This window comes from Cololabis saira, chromosome 17 (assembly GCF_033807715.1).
Source record: "Cololabis saira isolate AMF1-May2022 chromosome 17, fColSai1.1, whole genome shotgun sequence".
NCBI lineage: Eukaryota > Metazoa > Chordata > Actinopteri > Beloniformes > Belonidae > Cololabis > Cololabis saira.
Window position 1 is genome coordinate 14,384,265 of NC_084603.1, and position 19,738 is coordinate 14,404,002.

At 39.2% G+C, this 19,738-nt stretch overlaps 1 protein-coding gene across 4 annotated transcripts; it reads left to right on the top strand.

Annotated features, from left to right (window-relative positions):
- The first annotated feature begins 796 nt into the window (after positions 1-796).
- inpp5f (inositol polyphosphate-5-phosphatase F) lies at positions 797-19,691 on the top strand. Of its 4 annotated transcripts, none has more exons than XM_061745775.1 (21): positions 797-1,190; positions 4,414-4,494; positions 4,967-5,103; positions 5,418-5,453; positions 5,781-5,906; positions 6,059-6,244; positions 6,330-6,386; positions 6,631-6,829; positions 7,486-7,665; positions 8,399-8,466; positions 8,860-8,984; positions 9,082-9,159; positions 9,320-9,440; positions 10,285-10,413; positions 10,902-11,019; positions 11,127-11,325; positions 12,266-12,337; positions 12,427-12,500; positions 12,677-12,805; positions 13,913-14,000; positions 15,416-19,691. In XM_061745775.1, the coding sequence occupies exons 1-21, from the start codon at positions 1,094-1,096 to the stop codon at positions 16,563-16,565; spliced, it is 3,450 nt and encodes a 1,149-aa protein (XP_061601759.1). In that variant the 5' UTR covers positions 797-1,093; the 3' UTR covers positions 16,566-19,691. The 4 variants fall into 4 exon arrangements, with proteins under 4 accessions (XP_061601759.1, XP_061601760.1, XP_061601761.1 ...); XM_061745776.1 differs by having other exon boundaries at positions 6,077-6,244; XM_061745777.1 differs by lacking the exon at positions 5,418-5,453.
- Positions 19,692-19,738: the final 47 nt, after the last annotated feature.

Consider the following 19,738-nt stretch of genomic DNA (forward strand, 5'->3'; position numbering starts at 1 on the left):
GCCCAGAAAGCTTTTTTCCCATAGACCGCAATAGTAAAAGATAAGCCTCTAAAACTGTTCACAGGACACCTCCAGCTGTAATCACCGGCAATTACTAATCTTTGTATTCTATATTTTTAAGTCATGGACTTTATATCCGTCAAAAATGTTTTATAACGGCCAGAAAAGTCAAAGAAAAGTCTCTTTCTGGGCGTGACGTCACGGATGACGTCACAGCCGTGTCCGTGCATTCCACGGATGTTTATATTAATATATATTATGTAATTATATTATATTAATACATTCATAATATATGTAATGCTATACATGTAATAATATACATTAATTTATGTATTATATTAATACATATTATATTAATATTCGCGGCATTCCCCCGGGGCATGATGGGAGGCCCCAGAGCATCATGGGAGGTGACTCAACTGCGCATGCTCTATGGGCCGCTGTATGCGGAAGTAAACCCGGAAGTCAGAGATTTTTTCGGCTTATGCGCTGGCTGAGCAGAATGCATTGAAATGAATGGGCGGCCATTTTTAGTCTCCGATCCAGTTTCTATAATACATCCATGAGTAAAACACAGTAAAATTGTAGCTCTACAAAAGTAGGAAACCATTAGGGAGCATTTTTTGGCAAAGCAGCAGAAATTGGCAGAACAGTGGCAATCAAACTTCGAAAATCGACTGTGCGCATGCGCAGAACCACAAAGTAGCATTTTTTCGGCAGGTAGCAGAAATTGGCAGAACACCGTACCTGCGCGAATCGGCGATGACGTCAGGTCACGTGGTGTTGTTTGGAGCAGGAAGCGTCAGTGACGTCTTCGTGCGCGGCTCGCTGCCGCTTCACCGCTCCGCTTTTTCCGCCTTTACTCCGTCCGGTCGGCATGACGGTGGGAGGTGGACGCTCCTCTTAAAAATGGCTTTTAATTATCAATATGCGTGGAAGTGGAGACTATAAACCCGACACGTTTTTACAGCCGCTGCTGCTGCTGCTGCTGTTGTCAGGTGGTCGTTAGCTCCCCGGGCTAACGCGGCTAGGCTAGGTGACAGGTAAACCTGGTGGGAAATAGTTTTCTGTAACGTAAAACAAAAGGAGCAAAATGGAGCTGTTTCAAGCAAAAGACGAGTATATTCTCCAGAGTGGAGACCGTGCCCTGTGGTGCAGCCGGAGAGACGGGAGCCTGACTGTCAGACCTGGTAGGATGTTTGATATTAATGTCTCATTTATCACAACAGATCTACTGGTTTAGACATCTGGAGCTGTTATTATTATGTTGCTGGGTTAGTTTAAAATATTTGATTGAATTGATTGAAATCTTTATTTCGAGCATACAAAACAAAAAAGAATACAAATAAATAGTGATTAAACAAAATCAAAGGGAAATAGACTTTCATGCCCGAAAAGGAGGACTTATTTGGTCCTACCTCTTGTTTCTATTTCAAATTTTGCTTGAAAATAAAAATAAGAAAAAAATAAAACAGCAAGCTATACTTTATCAAAAAATATACCTGTTATTACCAGAGCAATTGTAAATAATACACACACACACACACACACACACACACACACACACACACATATATATATATATATATATATATATATATATATATATATATATATATATATATATATATATACATATATACACAGGACTGTCTCAGAAAATTAGAATATTGTGATTTTCTGTAATGCAATTACAAAAATGTCATTTAATATTGCTGATCATGGCTTACAGCTTAAGAAAACTCAAATATCCTATCTCAAAAAATTTGAATATTCTGGGAATCTTAATCTTAAACTGTAAACCATAATCAGCAATATTAAAATAATAAAAGGCTTGCAATATTTCAGTTGATTTGTAATGAATCCAGAATGTATGACAATTTTGTTTTTTTAATTGCATTACAAAAAAATAAAGAACTTTATCACAATATTCTAATTTTCTGAGACAGTCCTGTATATACACACACATCTTACCATAAACAATATAATAATTATTATATATACCATTTTATATACATACATTGTGCTGAATTCCCACACAATCACGACCTCACGTCTCCTCTTCCCTGTATTTGGCAAAAATAATTTCTTTGTATTTGCTTTTGAATTTGTAGATGAATATCACTCTAATATTAATAATAATAATGATAACCACAATCATATGCTGTAACAATGCACCTTCAATAACCATGTCTACCTCATACTGCTGCACCTTTCACTTTAAAAAAGAAAAAAATGTATATATTTTAATAAGAGCTGTCTATTTACTGTACAGTGAGTAAAAATAACCGAGTCAAATTCCCTGTCTTGTTTGACCCGACTTGGCCAATAAAGCTGATTCTGATTCACTCTTAACTCACCTGGGTTGAAAACGTCACACAGGTGATTTCATCCCATAAAAAATGATGAAACTCCCTGAATCATTAAGACGGCATAAAAACCCTTTACAGTTGTTGCTTATGTTGGGCCGAAAGGCTATTATGACTAAGTGGGTGGGAGAAGAAAGAATGAAGGGCTATATTTCTCTGGAAATTGAATTGAAACTGTTCTCAATTCACTTACCTGGTTAAATAAATAAATAAATAAATGGAAAGAAAGACTGAGATTTGTAATTAGTGGTCAGAGGTGTCTTTTTACAGCAAAATTTGGCAAAGTGTTGGAGTACCTGGGAACTGAAATGTTGGATTCACTGAGGACCTTAGGAATCATTGCTGTGTATGTATTCTGGATATGTTACATATTTCAAATTATTTGTATATATACTGCACTGGACATGTATAATTTTAAAAATGCATAATAAAAAGAATGTTAGAAAAAAAAAAAAAAAAAAAAGATGAAAACTGACAGGTAGCAGTTGCTGGATGTGCCACTCCTAAGCAGTGCAATCACCCAGCTCTCTAGATTTCATTTCGATTGTGCCAACTCCCCAAGCAGCTCCTTCGTAGCTTCTCACATTACAATCTGCCGGTTAAATAAGACTTTCCACTTCTTCCATTAATAGACTCATCACAGGAATGTTTGACAGTGAATAATAACACATTCCAGCTGCCAGTACCAGCTGATTAAGTGTTATTGATGAATGTGGAGCTGCAGCTCCATGACATTATGTCTCAGTTGTGTTGCCGAAAGTGCTGGATATGTTTGTTTGTTTATTTCGGTCATTTCCAAAATAAGAATTGAAATACAAAAGAAAACATATTGCATTAGACAAAAATATATAAACAAAACGAGACCGAAAAGGTGTAGACTGAAGGTTAGTTTATTACGCCTACCCGTTTATAATCAATTTCTGTCAGCTCCTACATATACCGATACGGAGCAGTAAATCAATTAAAAGAAAAACATTTCATATACTTTTTGTATATTGAAAAGATTCAGTATACTGCTATTATCTTATTTAAGTTCAGACACTTACACAAACACTCATACAATATGATCATGTTGGTTCCCGATAATCAGCTCTGTTGATATCATGCACTATGGGAGTTGCATACTCTCATTTGTAGATGAATGACTGCTGAGGTAAAAGAAACGTTTCATTAAAGCACCGCCAGGCTGTGAATGCCATCTTCAGTCAGATGAAAGTGTGCGGCTGTGCAGCCATCCTGAACAGGGTTTTAGTTGCACTGCTGTTTCATTATTTAATTGGAAAAAGGGTTTCCACTTCTCCATGTGTTTCCACTCCACACTGGAGCAGGTAGTGAGGTATTTCACGTTCTGGATAAAGTTCCAGTATTAGTCTTGCTCCTTTTTCTGTGAGAGTTTTCCCGTGGGCCCCCAGGACCTGTTCCTCTCCACATGCAATTCTTGGGCCTGTGGAACAGGAAGAGTCATTGTCTGAGGGTCACCTCAGTTGATGTTCTCCACCCTTGGCCATGACTTTCATATTTTCCAGTTTCCTCACACTGTAAGGTTTAATCCGTGACTAATGCTGAACATTCCAGTTTTCTGTTTTCCCTGCAAGACTTGACATAACTGCATTATACTATGAAAATAACATAGAAAAGTATTTAAAACAAATCTAATTACACTTTCCTTTCAAGTTTATTTAGGTCCAATAACTCTTTATTTCATCTAATATTCTTGAAAAACAACAGACCTACAACATTGGCACAGATTTAGTGGGATCTCTTTATCTATGTTGTCGTATTTTTTAAAACCCTGAGTTGCAGTTTTTAGACCAAGTCTTTTTATCACTGAGACTTGCACATACTTTTCTGTGAATTTGAACACTTTATGCACGTACAAATCAACCAGCCACGACTATAATTGGACTATTTGGCTATTTTTGCCTGAGAAGACACACGTGCTCCAAGCTTTTATGAAACAGCCTCAGCTCCCAGTAACCCTTTGTTATCCTGGATCACATTTCAAAACACCTCTCTGATGTTCATTTCCATGTATTTGTTTCAGCCACAGATCTTTTGTTAGCCTGGAACCCGGTGTGTTTGGGTTTAGTGGAAGGTGTCATTGGAAAGATACAGCTTCACACAGGTAAGTGGATAATGAAACAAACACACACAATCATAAAAAAGCATTTGAACATTATACCCTCAGCTGTTTGTGACTTGTGCAAAAAACACACATTCATGCCAGTATTACCAAATCATTTAGTACTTTGTATGTTTCCTTTTAACAAGTACAAGTTTGAAAAAAATGTGTAAATGGACTTTGAAGTGTGTGTGCTTATGAAGAGGAGTAAGCAGCTAATGAAGATGATTCAATTGATAAGTGGCTTTTTCAAATGGACATTCGAAATTATGCTTTTCGCAAGAAAAGGACCATTACATTATCCTAGGATATCAGACAGATTAACATAGTATAAATATCCTTTTACAGGATGGTTTATAGTGCCTTATTAATGAAATCTGCAGTCAGTCACTGCTGTGCAGCCGCTTTCTTTACGCCTTTTAGATCGTGAGGACCTCAGTGACGCATCTCCCCATCTTCTCTCTCCCCTTGGCAGACCTTCCACTCGGCCTCGTATTAATCCGCCAGAAAGCACTGGTTGGTATTTTACCAGGCAACCACAAAGTTTACAAGATTACCAAGATAGCTGTCATTCCACTGTCTGAAGAAGAGCCTCAGGAACTCGAGCTGGAGGTATGCATACATGATAACAATTTCATCAATCTCTGGTTTAACTGTTATATTCAGTCTAACTTGAAAACCATTCAGTAGTATGTGTGTAAATCCTAAATTATTTTTTTATTTCAAAAAAGCAAACCCTGTAGTTGGAGAAAAAAAAACTCTTGTATAAGTCAGTGAGTGACTCATCTGTGAAGATTGACTGAAAGTGGTGGAAAATGAGTTGTGGATGTTGTTTTTCCTTACTCTGATAAAAATAAAACATTTGTAAAATCCTAGCAGTAAATGACAAAAGAAGCTGAATATTGCTAAGATTTTAGTTTTTTCAGGGGAGCTTCATGGAGGGTGAGACCCATTATTTTCAAGTGAGTAATAACGGAAGAGATTGATTGTTAGTGGATAAGCTTTTAGACCTCACCCTGTAGGATGTCTTGTGTTGTGTTGACCACTGGCCCCTTTTTACACCTAGAAATCCTACAGATCAACGTAGATGTTAGTTTAAATTAGCACAATATAGTTTGCTGTAGTGAGAAAGGTAAACCTTTTAGTTGGCTGTTTATGGAGAGACATGTTACCAAGCTTGCTCTTACTCCGGCTATAAAAGTATTATTATTTTTTTAATGGCCTAAATATCACCACAATCGTGGGCTTCATGCAGTTGCATAAGTTTGATAGAGGTTTTTCTGTTCCAGCTTTGCAAGAAACATCATTTTGGAATTGACAAATCGGAGAAATTGGCCCAGTCCCCAGACGAGTCGAAGTTGATGAAAACGTTGAGTCAGATCAAATCTAACGTGGCTGTGCCCATCAAGAAAAAGGTAGTGTTTTGCTGTGCATGTTCTGTCTTTTTCAAACCAAAGCACTATTTTTCCTGTCTTTCACATTTCTAAAATCTTGTGAGGTTCTAGTGGCGTTTTCCTTCATTGCTTCTCCAACTTACTGCTGTTTTCTGCCCACCTGTCCAATGTAGTATTCCCCTGCTTTCCAGGTGAAGGAAAACAAAGAGAAGGAGCGTCTGGAAAGACGGCTGCTGGACGAGCTGTACAAGATCTTCATGGACTCGGACTCTTTCTACTACAGCTTGACCTACGACTTGACAAACACTGTGCAGCGCCAGGGAGAGTTGGAGAAGTCAAACCTACCCCTATGGAAGCAGGTTGGGAGCAAAATCCCACTGTGGAGCTTTTATTCTAAGTGTCTTGCAAAAAGTCCTCATTTACATGATTTGTCCTTTTTAAAAGGTGGATGATCGCTTCTTCTGGAACAAATACATGATCCAAGATCTTATCGACCTTCAGGTAATCATTTTTCATTGTGCCCATAAAGTGTTATTGACCATGTGGCTTTAGTGGTGCAGTTGTCCTGTCTGATAATTGTAGGACTTTATCACTTAATATGAAAATAATCACTGAAACAAGGCGTTAACGGTTCAGAGCTATAAAACTTTATCTTGTTCAGGTACTTTGTCAATGCAAAGCAGTTTCTTACCAACCTGACAAGCAGCATTTTAATGTCCTTGTCTTGCCCTGTTGAACTGTCCAGGTCCCAGAAGCGGACTTCTGGGTGACACCGATCATCCAGGGCTTCGTACAGGTGGAGGAACTGGTGGTGAACTACAATGACACGTCGGATGAGGAACGGAGCAGCCCAGAGACTCCACCGAAGGACGTCACCTGTGTCGACGACATCCACCCTCGCTTCACCGTGGCCCTGATCTCCAGACGCAGCCGTCACCGCGCAGGTATAACCACAAGTCATCCCTAAACTCTGATAGAAGTCAAACAAACTCGGACAGATTTTAGCTATAGACATTTAGAAAAACAATTACCGTATTTTCTGGACTTTTTTCATAGGTTTTAAACCATGCGGCTTATACAAAGATGTGGCTATTCTATGGATTTAGAATCAAAACTAAGACAAAATAAATGCAAAGAAGAATACACTACTTCTTCTTTAGCAGATAAAAGTAGGTAGAAGCAGATTTCAAACAGATAAATAGATACATTTTCTCTTTGTTCTGTCCCGTTTTAATCAGCAAAGTTGCTGCCGTGTTAAAAGACACTGTTAGGAAAGGATCTATTTAGGTACAAACATGTACATCATTTACAGTTCAAATTCCTTCTGTACATGTAGTAAATATCTAATCTAACAACATAAATATCTGCGGCTTGCATATCTTTTTTTTTTTTTTTTTTTAAATAGAGCGGATGCGGCTTGTATGCAGGTGCAGCTTGTATATCTTTTTTTTATAGTTTTTTTTAAAAATAGAGCGGATGCGGCTTATATGCAGGTGCAGCTTATAGTCCAGAAAATACGGTAAATAATGTATTAAAACCTGAGGTGAACAATGATCTATTGATAAGGAGAAATGTACTAATGCATTATTTTTCTTCAAAGGGATGCGGTACAAGCGAAGAGGCGTGGATACAGACGGACATGTGGCCAACTATGTGGAGACAGAGCAGTTGATTCACGTGCACAGCCACACTCTGTCCTTTGTGCAGACTCGTGGCTCCGTGCCCGTGTTCTGGAGTCAGGCCGGGTATCGCTACAACCCCAGGCCACGCTTGGAGAAAGGTCAGTCATATTATTTTATCTTCCATAAATAAGAGGGTGCAGAGAGGGTTTCTCTGGCCGTGTTGTTCAAATACGCTGCGCAGAGCCGTTCTTTTGTTAAGTGCCTTTTTAAATAGACCATTGAGTACCAAGGTCATCTTCATATTTAAGGCAACTAGATAGTGCATTTAAGCTACAGTCTATGAGCTGTAGAACACATTTTGGATGAACTACAGGACTGTCTCAGAAAATTAGAATATTGTGATAAAGTTCTTTATTTTCTGTAATGCAATTTAAAAAAACAAAAATGTCATACATTCTGGATTCATTACAAATCAACTGAAATATTGCAAGCCTTTTATTTTAATATTGCTGATTATGGTTTACAGTTTAAGATTAAGATTCCAAGAATATTCTAATTTTTTGAGATAGGATATTTGAGTTTTCTTAAGCTGTAAGCCATGATCAGCAATATTAAAATAATAAAAGGCTTGCAATATTTCAGTTGATTTGTAATGAATCCAGAATGTATGACATATTTGTTTTTGTAATTGCATTACAGAAAATCACAATATTCTAATTTTCTGAGACAGTCCTGTATAGTTTCCTTCTTAGTCAGTGGAGCCTCCTGAGATGCATTATTCCACTTTTGTCTTCGTTCATGTAAACCCTCTCTGCAGATATCTGAATGTCTTTAAAAAAAAAAGTCATTCATTTCTAAAATATTGACTTGCATATTGTTCTGTATTTGCAGGAGAGAAGGAGACTATGCCTTATTTTGCTACTCACTTTGAGGAACAGCTTAAACTTTACAAGAAGCAGGTGGGTTTGCTTCGAGCATGTGCATGGGTACACGGGTCTGTGGTTAGCGTTCCCCCCTCGTGACAGGAATACATTTGTATATGCCAACACTGTGCTTACTCTGCCATCTGTGGTTTCATGCACTTTCATTTTTCTTGCTGGCTTTCCTGTCTTGCTGGGTTTTATTGTACTTTCTGGGGTGTGAAATTAAAATTTAATCTTGTTGCATAATCACAAGATTATATTTAAAGTTCCTTCAGTTGTTTTATAATTGTTGTTTGTTATGTAAATGTTGAGTTGACCCAAGTATGTAGTCATCAATATTTAGCAATTCAGTGGGCTATTGGCAGAACAAGCTGGAGGGATCTAGATGTTTTACACAAACATACCTGACGGCACTTGTTGTCTTTTCAGGTCATCATTAACTTAGTCGATCAAAGTGGACGGGAGAAAATAATTGGCGATGCATTTCTGAAGCAGGTCCTTCTATACAACAACCCAAACCTCACCTACGTGTCATTTGACTTCCACGAGCACTGGTAAGAAACACGCTGATCTCAGCAGACATGAATGCATGTAAATTTATAGCACAGAGCTCTAACTTCCACTTTGTGCCTCTTATATCCTGTTGATAAGCCGTGGTATGAAGTTTGAGAACGTGCAAGTACTGACGGATGCGATTTCTGATATCGTCACGGACCTGAAGTGGGCCTGGTAAGTGTCATGTCTGTATTGCGGTTTGTTTTTGGAGAAATCCTCATAATAGAAGCAGTAAAACATGCTAAGGTAGATAAATAAGGTATTTCTCATTATCATTTGTGTAAAAGTCTGATTTCCATGAGTATTGAATTGTGAATGGATGTCCCTGTGTCAGGGTGGATCAAGCAGGAGTGATCTGCCAGCAGGAGGGTTTCTTCAGGGTCAACTGCATGGACTGTCTGGACCGGACCAACGTGGTCCAGGCTGCTCTGGCCCGGGCGGTGATGGAACATCAGGTGAGGCTTTATAGGTGGTCTTTTCTAGATTAATATTACCTATCAAACTCACTATCACTTCAGCGGTCCATTCTTTAAGGATCATAAAGAGCTGTGAAACTTTAGTTTTCTGTGAAACTGGACTCTTTAAAGGTCAAAGGAGGACAAACCCGTGAACTATGACTATACTACTCTTGGACCAGCATACCTTAATGTCTAGTCATGTACATTTTCAGGACTTAAACAAACAAAACTGGAAGGACATTCATTTTCATTTACTTGAATATTGCTGTACCGTTTTATCTACAGGACTGTCTCAGAAAATTAGAATATTGTGATAAAGTCCTTTTATTTTCTGTAATGCAAAAATGTCATACATTCTGGATTCATTACAAATCAACTGAAATATTGCAAGCCTTTTATTATTTTAATATTGCTGATCATGGTTTACAGCTTAAGAAAACTCAAATATCCTATCTCAAAAAATTAGAATATTCTGGGAATCTTAATCTTAAACTGTAAGCCATAATCAGCAATATTAAAATAATAAAAGGCTTGCAATATTTCAGTTGATTTGTAATGAATCCAGAATGTATGACATTTTTGTTTTTTTAAATTGCATTACAGAAAATAATGAACTTTATCACAATATTCTAATTTTCTGAGACAGTCCTGAACTTGTCCGTTCCAAATAAAGAAAAAATTGTAAAAAAAAAAGGATAATAAAGATTAACAGTATTAAAAAATAAATTGTCATATTTTAAATGTTATATTATAAAAACACCATTAGAGATGCATTATTTATTTATATATTTATCACTGATGAATGTTTTTTTGAATGCATGATGCCCGTCTCTCCCTGCAGCTGAAGAAATTAGGCGTGATGCCTCCAGAGCAGCCTCTGCCTCTCAAGTGCTACAGGATTTATCAGGTCATGTGGGCCAACAATGGTGACACCATCAGCAGACAGTACGCGGGCACAGCAGCACTTAAGGTACAATCACCGTCCGAACACACGATCAGACCAGAGTTTACTGAAACAAACAGGTTTTCTGAAACGAGTGGTACTTAAGCTCCAACAAACAAGTATACCTAATTGTTACTGACCTTTTATACTCATTCCTTACTGTGTGGTGCACGGTTTTGCAGTCCGGGTACACTCACCACTGCTACCGTAGATTTCTTGTTTAGCACCAAATTGCAGACATACCATCCATTTCGTAGTGTACAGAGAGGAGCATTTCATACCTAAAGAGCTAAATGTTTCCCTGAGGTGTTAATAGGAATCAAAGACGGGCCATAGATAAATGGCTCCAACTAAATACGTGTGCTGCTTTGTAAGCCATTGCTAACGAGTTAAGTAGACTGACTGACGCGAGGAGGTGATGTCACTGTTGTTTTCAGGAACAGCTTGTGCTTCTGCAAGAACACAAGCTGAGAGTTCATATAAAGGGGTTATTTAACAAAAACTTTGTGTTTTAGGGAGACTTCACCAGGACGGGAGAGAGAAAACTGGCTGGTGTGATGAAAGATGGCGTAAACTCTGCCAACCGTTACTATCTGAACCGTTTTAGAGATGCCTACAGACAAGCAGTTATCGGTATGGAAAGATGGACAGATTTGGCTGGTTTTATGTGGATCTGTGCTGCAGCTCCAATGAAAATCTGTCCTCAACACTTCTGAGCCGACCGATCTGTTTCCCTGCAGATCTAATGATGGGGCTGCCGGTGACCGAGGACCTCTACTCCATCTTCAGTAAGGAGAAGGAGCATGAGGAGAAAGAGGAAGAGAGCCAGAGAGGAGCGCAGGAGCAAGTCAGCCTCCTGTTGCAGACGTACATGCAGCTTCTGCTGCTAGATGATGAGAAGTTTCACGGCGGTTGGGCCCTGATCAACTGTGACATGAGGTCAGTGGGCTCTTGTAGTGCTGATAATGTATCAGTTTAATATAATCAAGAATAGGCCTGTGTTGAAAAAAATCGATTTTCCAATTCTGATTCGATTCTCATATTAATTCTTAAAAATTGATTCATGTGTCTAAAGATGGATTTTTTTTTTAATTCTTTTTTTTTTTTTTTTTTTTATTTATTTATGTATTATTTTTTTTCATCATTACATTACAACTTTTGGTTATTTTTTTGTTTATCCCCGAAAAAGGAATGTTTTGTTGGACACGAGAATAACTGGTGCCATGTTTTTGCCTTTAAATATGTTTAAAGGTATGAAAACATTAAAGTGTTAGGTTATAATTGCATAAATTGTCTATATTTCATTACTTTATATACTGTCTTGGGGTTACATTTGCAAAAAATGCTAAAAACCAAATTCTCAAAAATTAAGAACCAAAATAGACCGAACATGAAACAAATAAAAACGGAATGTGGGAAAAAATAAAACCGATTTCATCCGTCTGTTTCCTCCCTGGATCTGTTTGGTAATTCTGCAACATAATGTTTCTGAAAGCAGTTCTATCAGCATTCTGGGAGCTGATTGGTCCTTACAGCATCATTAGCTGCAATACTATAATACTAGTATTAATATGTTGCATAACTACTGTCATATAATTCATGCAACAGCTCAAAAAACAGTTTTAATAACACTAACCCAAATCAATATTGGAATCGAAACAAATCGGATCAAATCAAATCTTGATAATCGATTTTGTATCTTAAGAATCGGAATCGAAAATAAAAAAATTTGATCACAAAAAAAAAAAGAGAATCGGAATCGAATCGATTCTTGACATTTGAATCGATCCCCAGCCCTAATCAAGAATATAGATGATGAGCACATTTGGTACTTTCCTAGTCCTCTTTTCCTTTAAGCATTCCCCAATTTTCTCCCCAGCCTCATTGATGCAACAAACAAAGACGTGGATGTGTTGCTGCTCCTGTCAGACAAAGCCTACTACATCGCTTAGTAAGTCAAGACTTTCGTTCAGGAAAAAGTTTCCATTAGAAATGGTTTGTACGGATTCATTTATTTAATTTCTTTCTTTTTCATTTTAGCTATGACGAGGAGGCAGACAAAGTTAACCAATACCAACGCCTTAACTTGGAGGGCTTGGAGAAGATTGAAATTGGTAGGTTTTTCTTGGAAGGAGAAGTGCTAAAGCCGTCGCTGAGTCACCCAACACTTCCCTGAAGTGTAACCACAGTTTCTCCAAATCTTCTCTGCAACATCCTCACCAGTCATGATTCATCCGAGGAAAGCAAGTCATTAAAAAATGAGTGTTATAAGTCGTGTATTCTTGTGCAGGTCCGGAGCCTACTCTATTCGGGAAACCGAAGTTCTGCTGTATGCGTTTGCACTTCAGGAACGAAGACACGAGTGGATACTTCCACACGCTGAGAGCAGCAACACGGAACTCTGAGGATGATGGGAAAGGTATGATGTCATTCTTTAACCCTTGTGCTGTCTTTGGGTCAAGGGAGTGTGAAGGGAGAAAAGAAGGAAAGTAAGGAAGAAAGGAGAAAGGAAGGAAGGAGGAAAGGGAGTAAGGAAGGGAGAAAAGATGGAAGGAAGGGAGAAAAGATGGAAGGAAAGAAGGAAGAAAGGAGAAAAGAAGAAAGGAAGGGAGTAAGGAAGGGAGAAAAGATGGAAGGAAGGAAGGGAGAAAAGATGCAAGGGAGGAAGGGAGAAAAGATGGAAGGAAGGAAAGAAGGAAGAAATGAGAAAAGAAGGAAGGAAGTAGGAAAGGGAGTAAGGAAGGGAGAAAAGATGGAATGAAGGAAAGAAGGAAGTAAGGAAGAAATGAGAAAAGAAGGAAGGAAGTAGGAAAGGGAGTAAGGAAGGGAGAAAAGATGGAAAGAAGGAAGAAAGGAGAAAAGAAGTAAGGAAGAAATGAGAAAAGAAGAAAGGAAGTAGGAAAGGGAGTAAGGAATGGAGAAAAGATGGAAGGAAGGAAGGGAGAAAAGATGCAAGGGAGGAAGGGAGAAAAGATGGAAGGAAGGAAAGAAGGAAGAAATGAGAAAAGAAGGAAGGAAGTAGGAAAGGGAGTAAGGAAGGGAGAAAAGATGGAATGAAGGAAAGAAGGAAGTAAGGAAGAAATGAGAAAAGAAGGAAGGAAGTAGGAAAGGGAGTAAGGAAGGGAGAAAAGATGGAAAGAAGGAAGAAAGGAGAAAGGAGGGAGGAAGGGAGAAAAGATGGAAGGGAGGGAAGAAGGAATGAATGGAGAAAGAAAGGAAAGAAGGGAGGGAAGAAGGAAGGAATGGATAAAATAAGGAAAGAAGGAAGGAAAAGCAAAGAAGGTAATAAAGGAACGAATGACAGAAGGGAGGTAGGAAGAAAAAGGAGTAAAGGAGGAAAAGAAGGAGGAAAAGAGGAAAGGAAGAAGGAAGGAGAGAGCATGGCAGGAGGAAAGAAGGATAGAAGAATTGGGTCATTTTGACCCAAAGACAGCACAAGAGTTAAAGAAGAAAAGTCATTTTTGTTGTTTTTAAATGAGAAGTTGTGCAGGTTTATCATTAAATCATATTTAATGACGTATTTCAGACACATTGCAGTGCATAGCTGAGATGCTTCGCATCACTAAACAAGCCACAGGGCAAGATCTGGTTGTGGTTGAGAAGAAGCTGGATAGGTGAGTATTCATTTGTGTTACTAAGATAAATAGTCGTCATCTCAGTCTGTCAGATGTGGCTCCTATACGTGAGTGGTCTGTATTTGGGTCAATGACGTGATGCCTATATTTACAGATTTTTTTTCAATTCAAAAAAGGTTTAAATGGATATTTTTTTTATATTAAATGGTTATTTGGGATTTTGTTGTTGTTTTAAGCATCAAAATGTCATGTGGTGCGGCCGTCCGACCATGACTCTTGTTTTGAAAACATTTTTTGAAATCACTCTAAATGTTTTTAAATCAATCTTCTGCGCGATCTGGCATGATTTCTGAAATGTCTTGTAGTCCTGTGTAAGATGGCAACACATTTGTATTTATATTTCCATCATAATATACAAACAAAGTTTGACTGATGTCCATTTTATGAAATATCATGTGGCGCGACCATTAAAAAAACAATTTTTTTAAATACTGAAAACTGAAAAATTGATTTATTTTAATATGAATCATGGTTGCACCACATGACCTTTTTTAAGGCTAGTGCTAATTCATCTAGACCAGGGGTCGGCAACCCAAAATGTTGAAAGAGCCATATTGGACCAAAAACACAAAAAACAAATATGTCTGGAGCCGCAAAAAATTAAAAGTCTTGTATAAGCCTTAGAATGAAGGCAAACGGTGAAAGGCGAAATGTCGAGAAAAAACTCAAAATGTTGAGAAAAAAGTCGAATAGTTGAGAAAAAAGTCGAAATGTTGAGATTGTTGATCTCGAGAAAAAAGTGGAAATGTCGAGAAAAAAGTCGAAATGTTGAGAAAAAAGTCAAAATTTTGAGAAAAAAGTCGATATGTCAAGAAAAAAGTCGAAATGTCAAAGTACAATCTCGAGAAAAAAGTTGAAATTTCGAGTAAAAAGTCGAACTGTTGAGAAAAAAGTCGAAATGTTGAGATTAATGTTGAAGTACAATCTCGAGAAAAAAGTCAAAATGTTGAGAAAAAAGTCGAAATGTCGAGAAAAAAGTCGAAATTTTGAGATTAATGTTGAAGTACAATCTCGAGAAAAAAGTCGAAATGTCGAGAAAAAAGTTGAAATGTCGAGAAAGAAGTCAAAATTTCGAGAAAGAAAGAAAGAAAAGAAGGAAAAAAAGATTTAAAAAAAGGAAGAAGAGGGAAAAAAAAGGTCAAACATTTTTGAAAAAGCTCCAGGAGCCACTAGGGCAGCGCTAAAGAGCCGCATGCGGCTCTAGAGCCGCGGGTTGCCGACCCCTGATCTAGACAAAAAACTCTGAAATCACTTAATTTAAAATGTTTATATGAATTTATGTGTACACAACATTCTTAATGTTTGAACTACTGCAATAGATATTCTTTTTTTTTATTATTTTAAAATGGACCTGTTGAAAATCATTATTCGTCATTGACCCATTTGCGTTCCAGGCGGCAGAGCAGACCTCACGAAGACATCATGATCCAGAATAAACCTGCCGACCAAGTCCCGGGCGGGTCCGGCCTGGCGCAGGGCAAAAGTTTCCTCCTCAACAAATTCTCCTCCCTCAACCAGAAGGTGAAACAGACCAAGACTAACGTAAACATCGGCCCCTTCAAGCCTCTCGGTAAGCTGGGCAGCTTCTCCAAGCCCGACGTGGCTGTAAATTTCCTCAAACCAAATATGCACGTCAACCTGTGGAAGTCCGACAGCAGCTTGGAGACGTCCGACGCCGTCACAGGAAACCTTAAGGACCTCGCTGACGAGCATTACGACAACTCTTCAGACTCGGACTCGTACAATTCAGACCCGGAGCACCCCCCGTGCTCTGGCTCCCTGGAAAAAGTGGACTATGTGCTGCCCAGCTGCGGCATCGTAGCATCAAATCCCCGACTGGGCAGCCGCTCCCAGTCCATCGGCAGTGTGGAGCTCAATATCCCATCTGTCGGTCGGGTGACCGGCTGTGACGGAAAGCAAGAAAACCTCTCTGAAATCAGCGATGACAAGTCCCCCGGGGCTGCGTCGGTGGCTGAAGAAGCCATTCTCATTGACTTTGGCACTCCAATCGACGCCTACTGCCACCAGTTCGTGCACGACGCCCAGACCAAACCCGTGGAGGTGTTTGGAGAGCAGCCGCCGCCCAACGCCCTTCCACTCAACCCTGTGCAAAACAAGACGGCAGCAGACTCGGACAAGCAGCGGAGCTCCGAGCCGCAGGACCAGGACGAGGAGCCGCAGCTCCCCAGGCCGTCCCAGCTGGACGTTCAAAACTCTACCTCCGGTTCCAACCTGCTCTCCATCCAGAAACCCAGCTCCGCCATCTCCGGGGGTTCCCGGGGAAGCCTGTGCTCACAGATGGAGGGAAGTCTGGGGCCGTCGCCGGCCGACAGCAACGGCAGCCGCGTGGTGTCGCCCTTCGCCAAGATCAAGAGTTCCATGGTCCAGGTGGCCAACCTGACCCAGGCCGGACTCACCCAGGGCATCAACTACGCCGTCGCAAAGGTGCAGAAAAGCCCCGAGCCGGAGACCGTCAACGAGGCCCAAGAGAACGAGCTGAAGGCAATGTTTACACAGTGCCAGACCCGGATCATCCAGATCTAGTCCTTTACTCGTAGCAGGTCATTCAGAAAACTACGGTGGCCGAGACCCGCCACTGCTGAAAATAAAAGTAACGCTGCAAACAGAAACAAACGCTGCTGCAAATAAAATAAAACGCTGCAAACAAATAGAAACGCAGCTGAAAATAAAAGAAACGCTGAAAATATATAAATAAAAAACAACGCAAATAAAAAAGCCACAACGGAAGTGAGTTACCGGGGACTGTTTTTGCCGATGCACCAGTGTTTTTATGCGAGAGGACACCGGTGTTGTTGTTTTTATCATTAATAATAATGCCAAGAATAATTTAAAGCGTGGGAAACAATAGTTATTTGGATGAATGTGAAGTTGAAGCTGTGTGTGGTGGTCAGGGACTTCTCCTCTCACGTAAAAAACACCGGTGCATCAGCAAAAATAGTCCCCGGTAATTCACTTCCGTTGTGGCTTTTTTATTTGCGTCGGTTTTTTTTTTTATTTGCAGCGGGGTTTCTTTATATTTGCAGCGTTTATTTTTATTTTCAGCTGCGTTTTTCTGTATGCAGCGTTACTTTTATTTTCAGCAATGGCGGGTCTCGGCCACCGTAGAAAACCCTTACGGTAGCAGTAGCAAACGCTTGCAAAAACATCACTGTTTGGCCGAGAAACGTTCCACTGAATTTGCCCTTTATTTACACCGGCCCCCTTTAACTCTTTCACAGAATCGAGAAATAAACCCCCAATCCCAGCATCCGCCTACGTTTACACGCACATGATTATTGATTCTTCTTCCTTTCACCACATTGCTCGTTACTTTGTCGTCGTTCTTTGCCGTGCGGCCTCAACACACTGAAGATATCTTTTAATAATCAGTTGTGCCTCCCAGTAGAATTTGCAATAATACTGACACCATTTTCTTTTCTTTTGGTATAAATGTCTCAGATCACCTTTTTATGCAGCACTTGAGTTAAACGGATAAGTAGAATATGGTTATCCTTTACGATATCTGGGGAAGTATTCCCATACGTCAGTGAAACTTTGATAAGATCTGAGAATCTTAAATCCCTCCAGAGACGCCTTTATTATTGAACTAAATCGCTCCTTAGGTACAATTCTTATGAACTCAATACAAATGACTTACCAGACGAGATTAAATAACAGTTAAAGCAGATATGTAAGTTTTATATGCACCATAAAATCACCCCCAGAGGGATTTGTAAAGTATTTTTTGCTCCCGGTGACCACGTGACTGTCCTTAGACTGAAGTTATTTAATGACGCCTGCATGTGTGGTTGATGGTAACAACTGTTAACATTAGCTGCATGCAGAAAGACCAACTCTGACTTTATCCTACGCCGTACGTCATTCTGAATGCAGCTTACCTTTTGATGTAAACCTCATAATAACCCTCAATTTGTTGGAACCGTTGTAGAAATGAACCAAATATCTTTTTTGGGAAACCCAGAGGACCGTTATATTTGTGGAATATTACAATTTGTACAGCTGTCACAAGCGAGCAGGATGACATACCGTACGTAGATATCCTTTGTAATATCAGTGTTGTCGAATGTGACTTAGATGGAATGCGGTAATAGAGACGACCCCATTAGACCCTTAGTTAAGAGTATCCCGGTCGTCGATATGTACAGTGAGTATTATTTGTGTTCTCGGGCAGAGCTGTCTGCATTCACGGTTGGGTGGAAACTGGAGCGTTTTATTTTAAAAGAATGCTCTGTTGTGTCATTTCAGATAGAAAACTAAGGGATTGAAGTTGTTCTGACAGCTGTATGTAATTAAATAACTATTCTACTGTTGTACTATTTAATATGAGGATTTGTTTGAATATGACCCTTGGCCAGCCGTGACATCGCATGTTTGACCGAGACCGGAGTGTAGCACATATTGGGTATATATGCAGTCGCACCCATCCATTTATTAGAAAACACTTTTTGAAATGCTTTATGCACTCCCGAAACTGAAAGCATATTTGCCTTAACAGTGAATTTAAGTGGGATTCTGTATATCAGGTATTTATGGCAAAATCTACCTTTTTAAGTCCATTCTTTCATGTTACATTTGGTGTACTGTATAAAATATGTTCAGGGTAACTTTGTCATCGAGCTTCGTCTTGAAACGTTTCATTTAGATACCAGCACGTCCAGTCTTAGGTGTAAACAGTGTGCTAGTTGGGGGTCATGTGCCGTTAATTAGAACATCATTGCTGCCGCTGGTTTGTTCACCCAAGAACTCTCGTCGTCTTCAGATTATATTAAACATACACTACTATTATTATTGTTGATAATAAAACAACCTCACCCAGTGAGGTGTTGCCTCAATCACTTATCCAGTCCATTTTTCATGTATTATTGATGAACATTTCTGATAAAACCTTGTTGTAGAACGCCATAGGAAATTATAATGAACCTTGTCCCCCTTGTCCCTCTGTTTAGTGTTTGTTTTTTTAAATAACTGTGCTTTGAGGAGAAATATTCCAAGATAGAGTTGTATACGTTTCATATTTTTGTCTTTTCTGCACTCTGCTTGCTCACCAGCAGGTGAAATGTGGGACACTTTTAGATTCTGTTATAATTGTTTTGAATAAAACAGTAGTTACGGGTGCTGCTGATGGTATGTGTTGCTGCCAAAGCTTTAAAAGGTAATGGGTGTAATGAAAATATGTAATACAGAGGGTTAGTTTTAGTTTTTCTTAATTCATTCAGGTTTGCTAACACTGGAGCAATTTTTAACGCAGAGTAAACATTTATTGTGTATGAAGCTAAAAGGAACAGTAATCTTCAACATTCCTGATAAACCAGTGAAAGCGTCGCCGCTCGTTTGCTTTTTATATGCAAAAGATTGCAGTTATATTCAAATCGTGCATTTGCCGGGTGAGAATCTTGTCTCTTTCACATCAGTCGTATTTGCATCCAGCTCCTCGTTTGTCGCGGCCGCTCTTCCCCTCCATTAGGACCCCCGGCCATGACGCGTCGTCATGTGACTAGATGTTCAAGCATTTGATTTGCACTGTTGAAGCACATTCTTCTGGCACTGGCGTTCATCTGGATGTCTAAAGGCTTTCCTCTGTACTGTTGCCATTGTTTTCCACAATGTACTGAGATTGTATTGTATATTAAAGTATCCTATTTATTCTTATCCTGTGTTTGGTGTGTTGCGTAATAAAGTACATTCTGCACTTTTTT

Bases quoted from the DNA above. Each gene is read 5' to 3' on its own strand.
- inpp5f (XM_061745775.1), top strand. From the start codon at position 1,094: ATGGAGCTGTTTCAAGCAAAAGACGAGTATATTCTCCAGAGTGGAGAC. The intron at 6,387-6,630 runs GTAATCATTTTT...TGAACTGTCCAG, and splicing joins AAGATCTTATCGACCTTCAG to GTCCCAGAAGCGGACTTCTG. The intron at 10,414-10,901 runs GTACAATCACCG...TTTGTGTTTTAG, and splicing joins CGGGCACAGCAGCACTTAAG to GGAGACTTCACCAGGACGGG.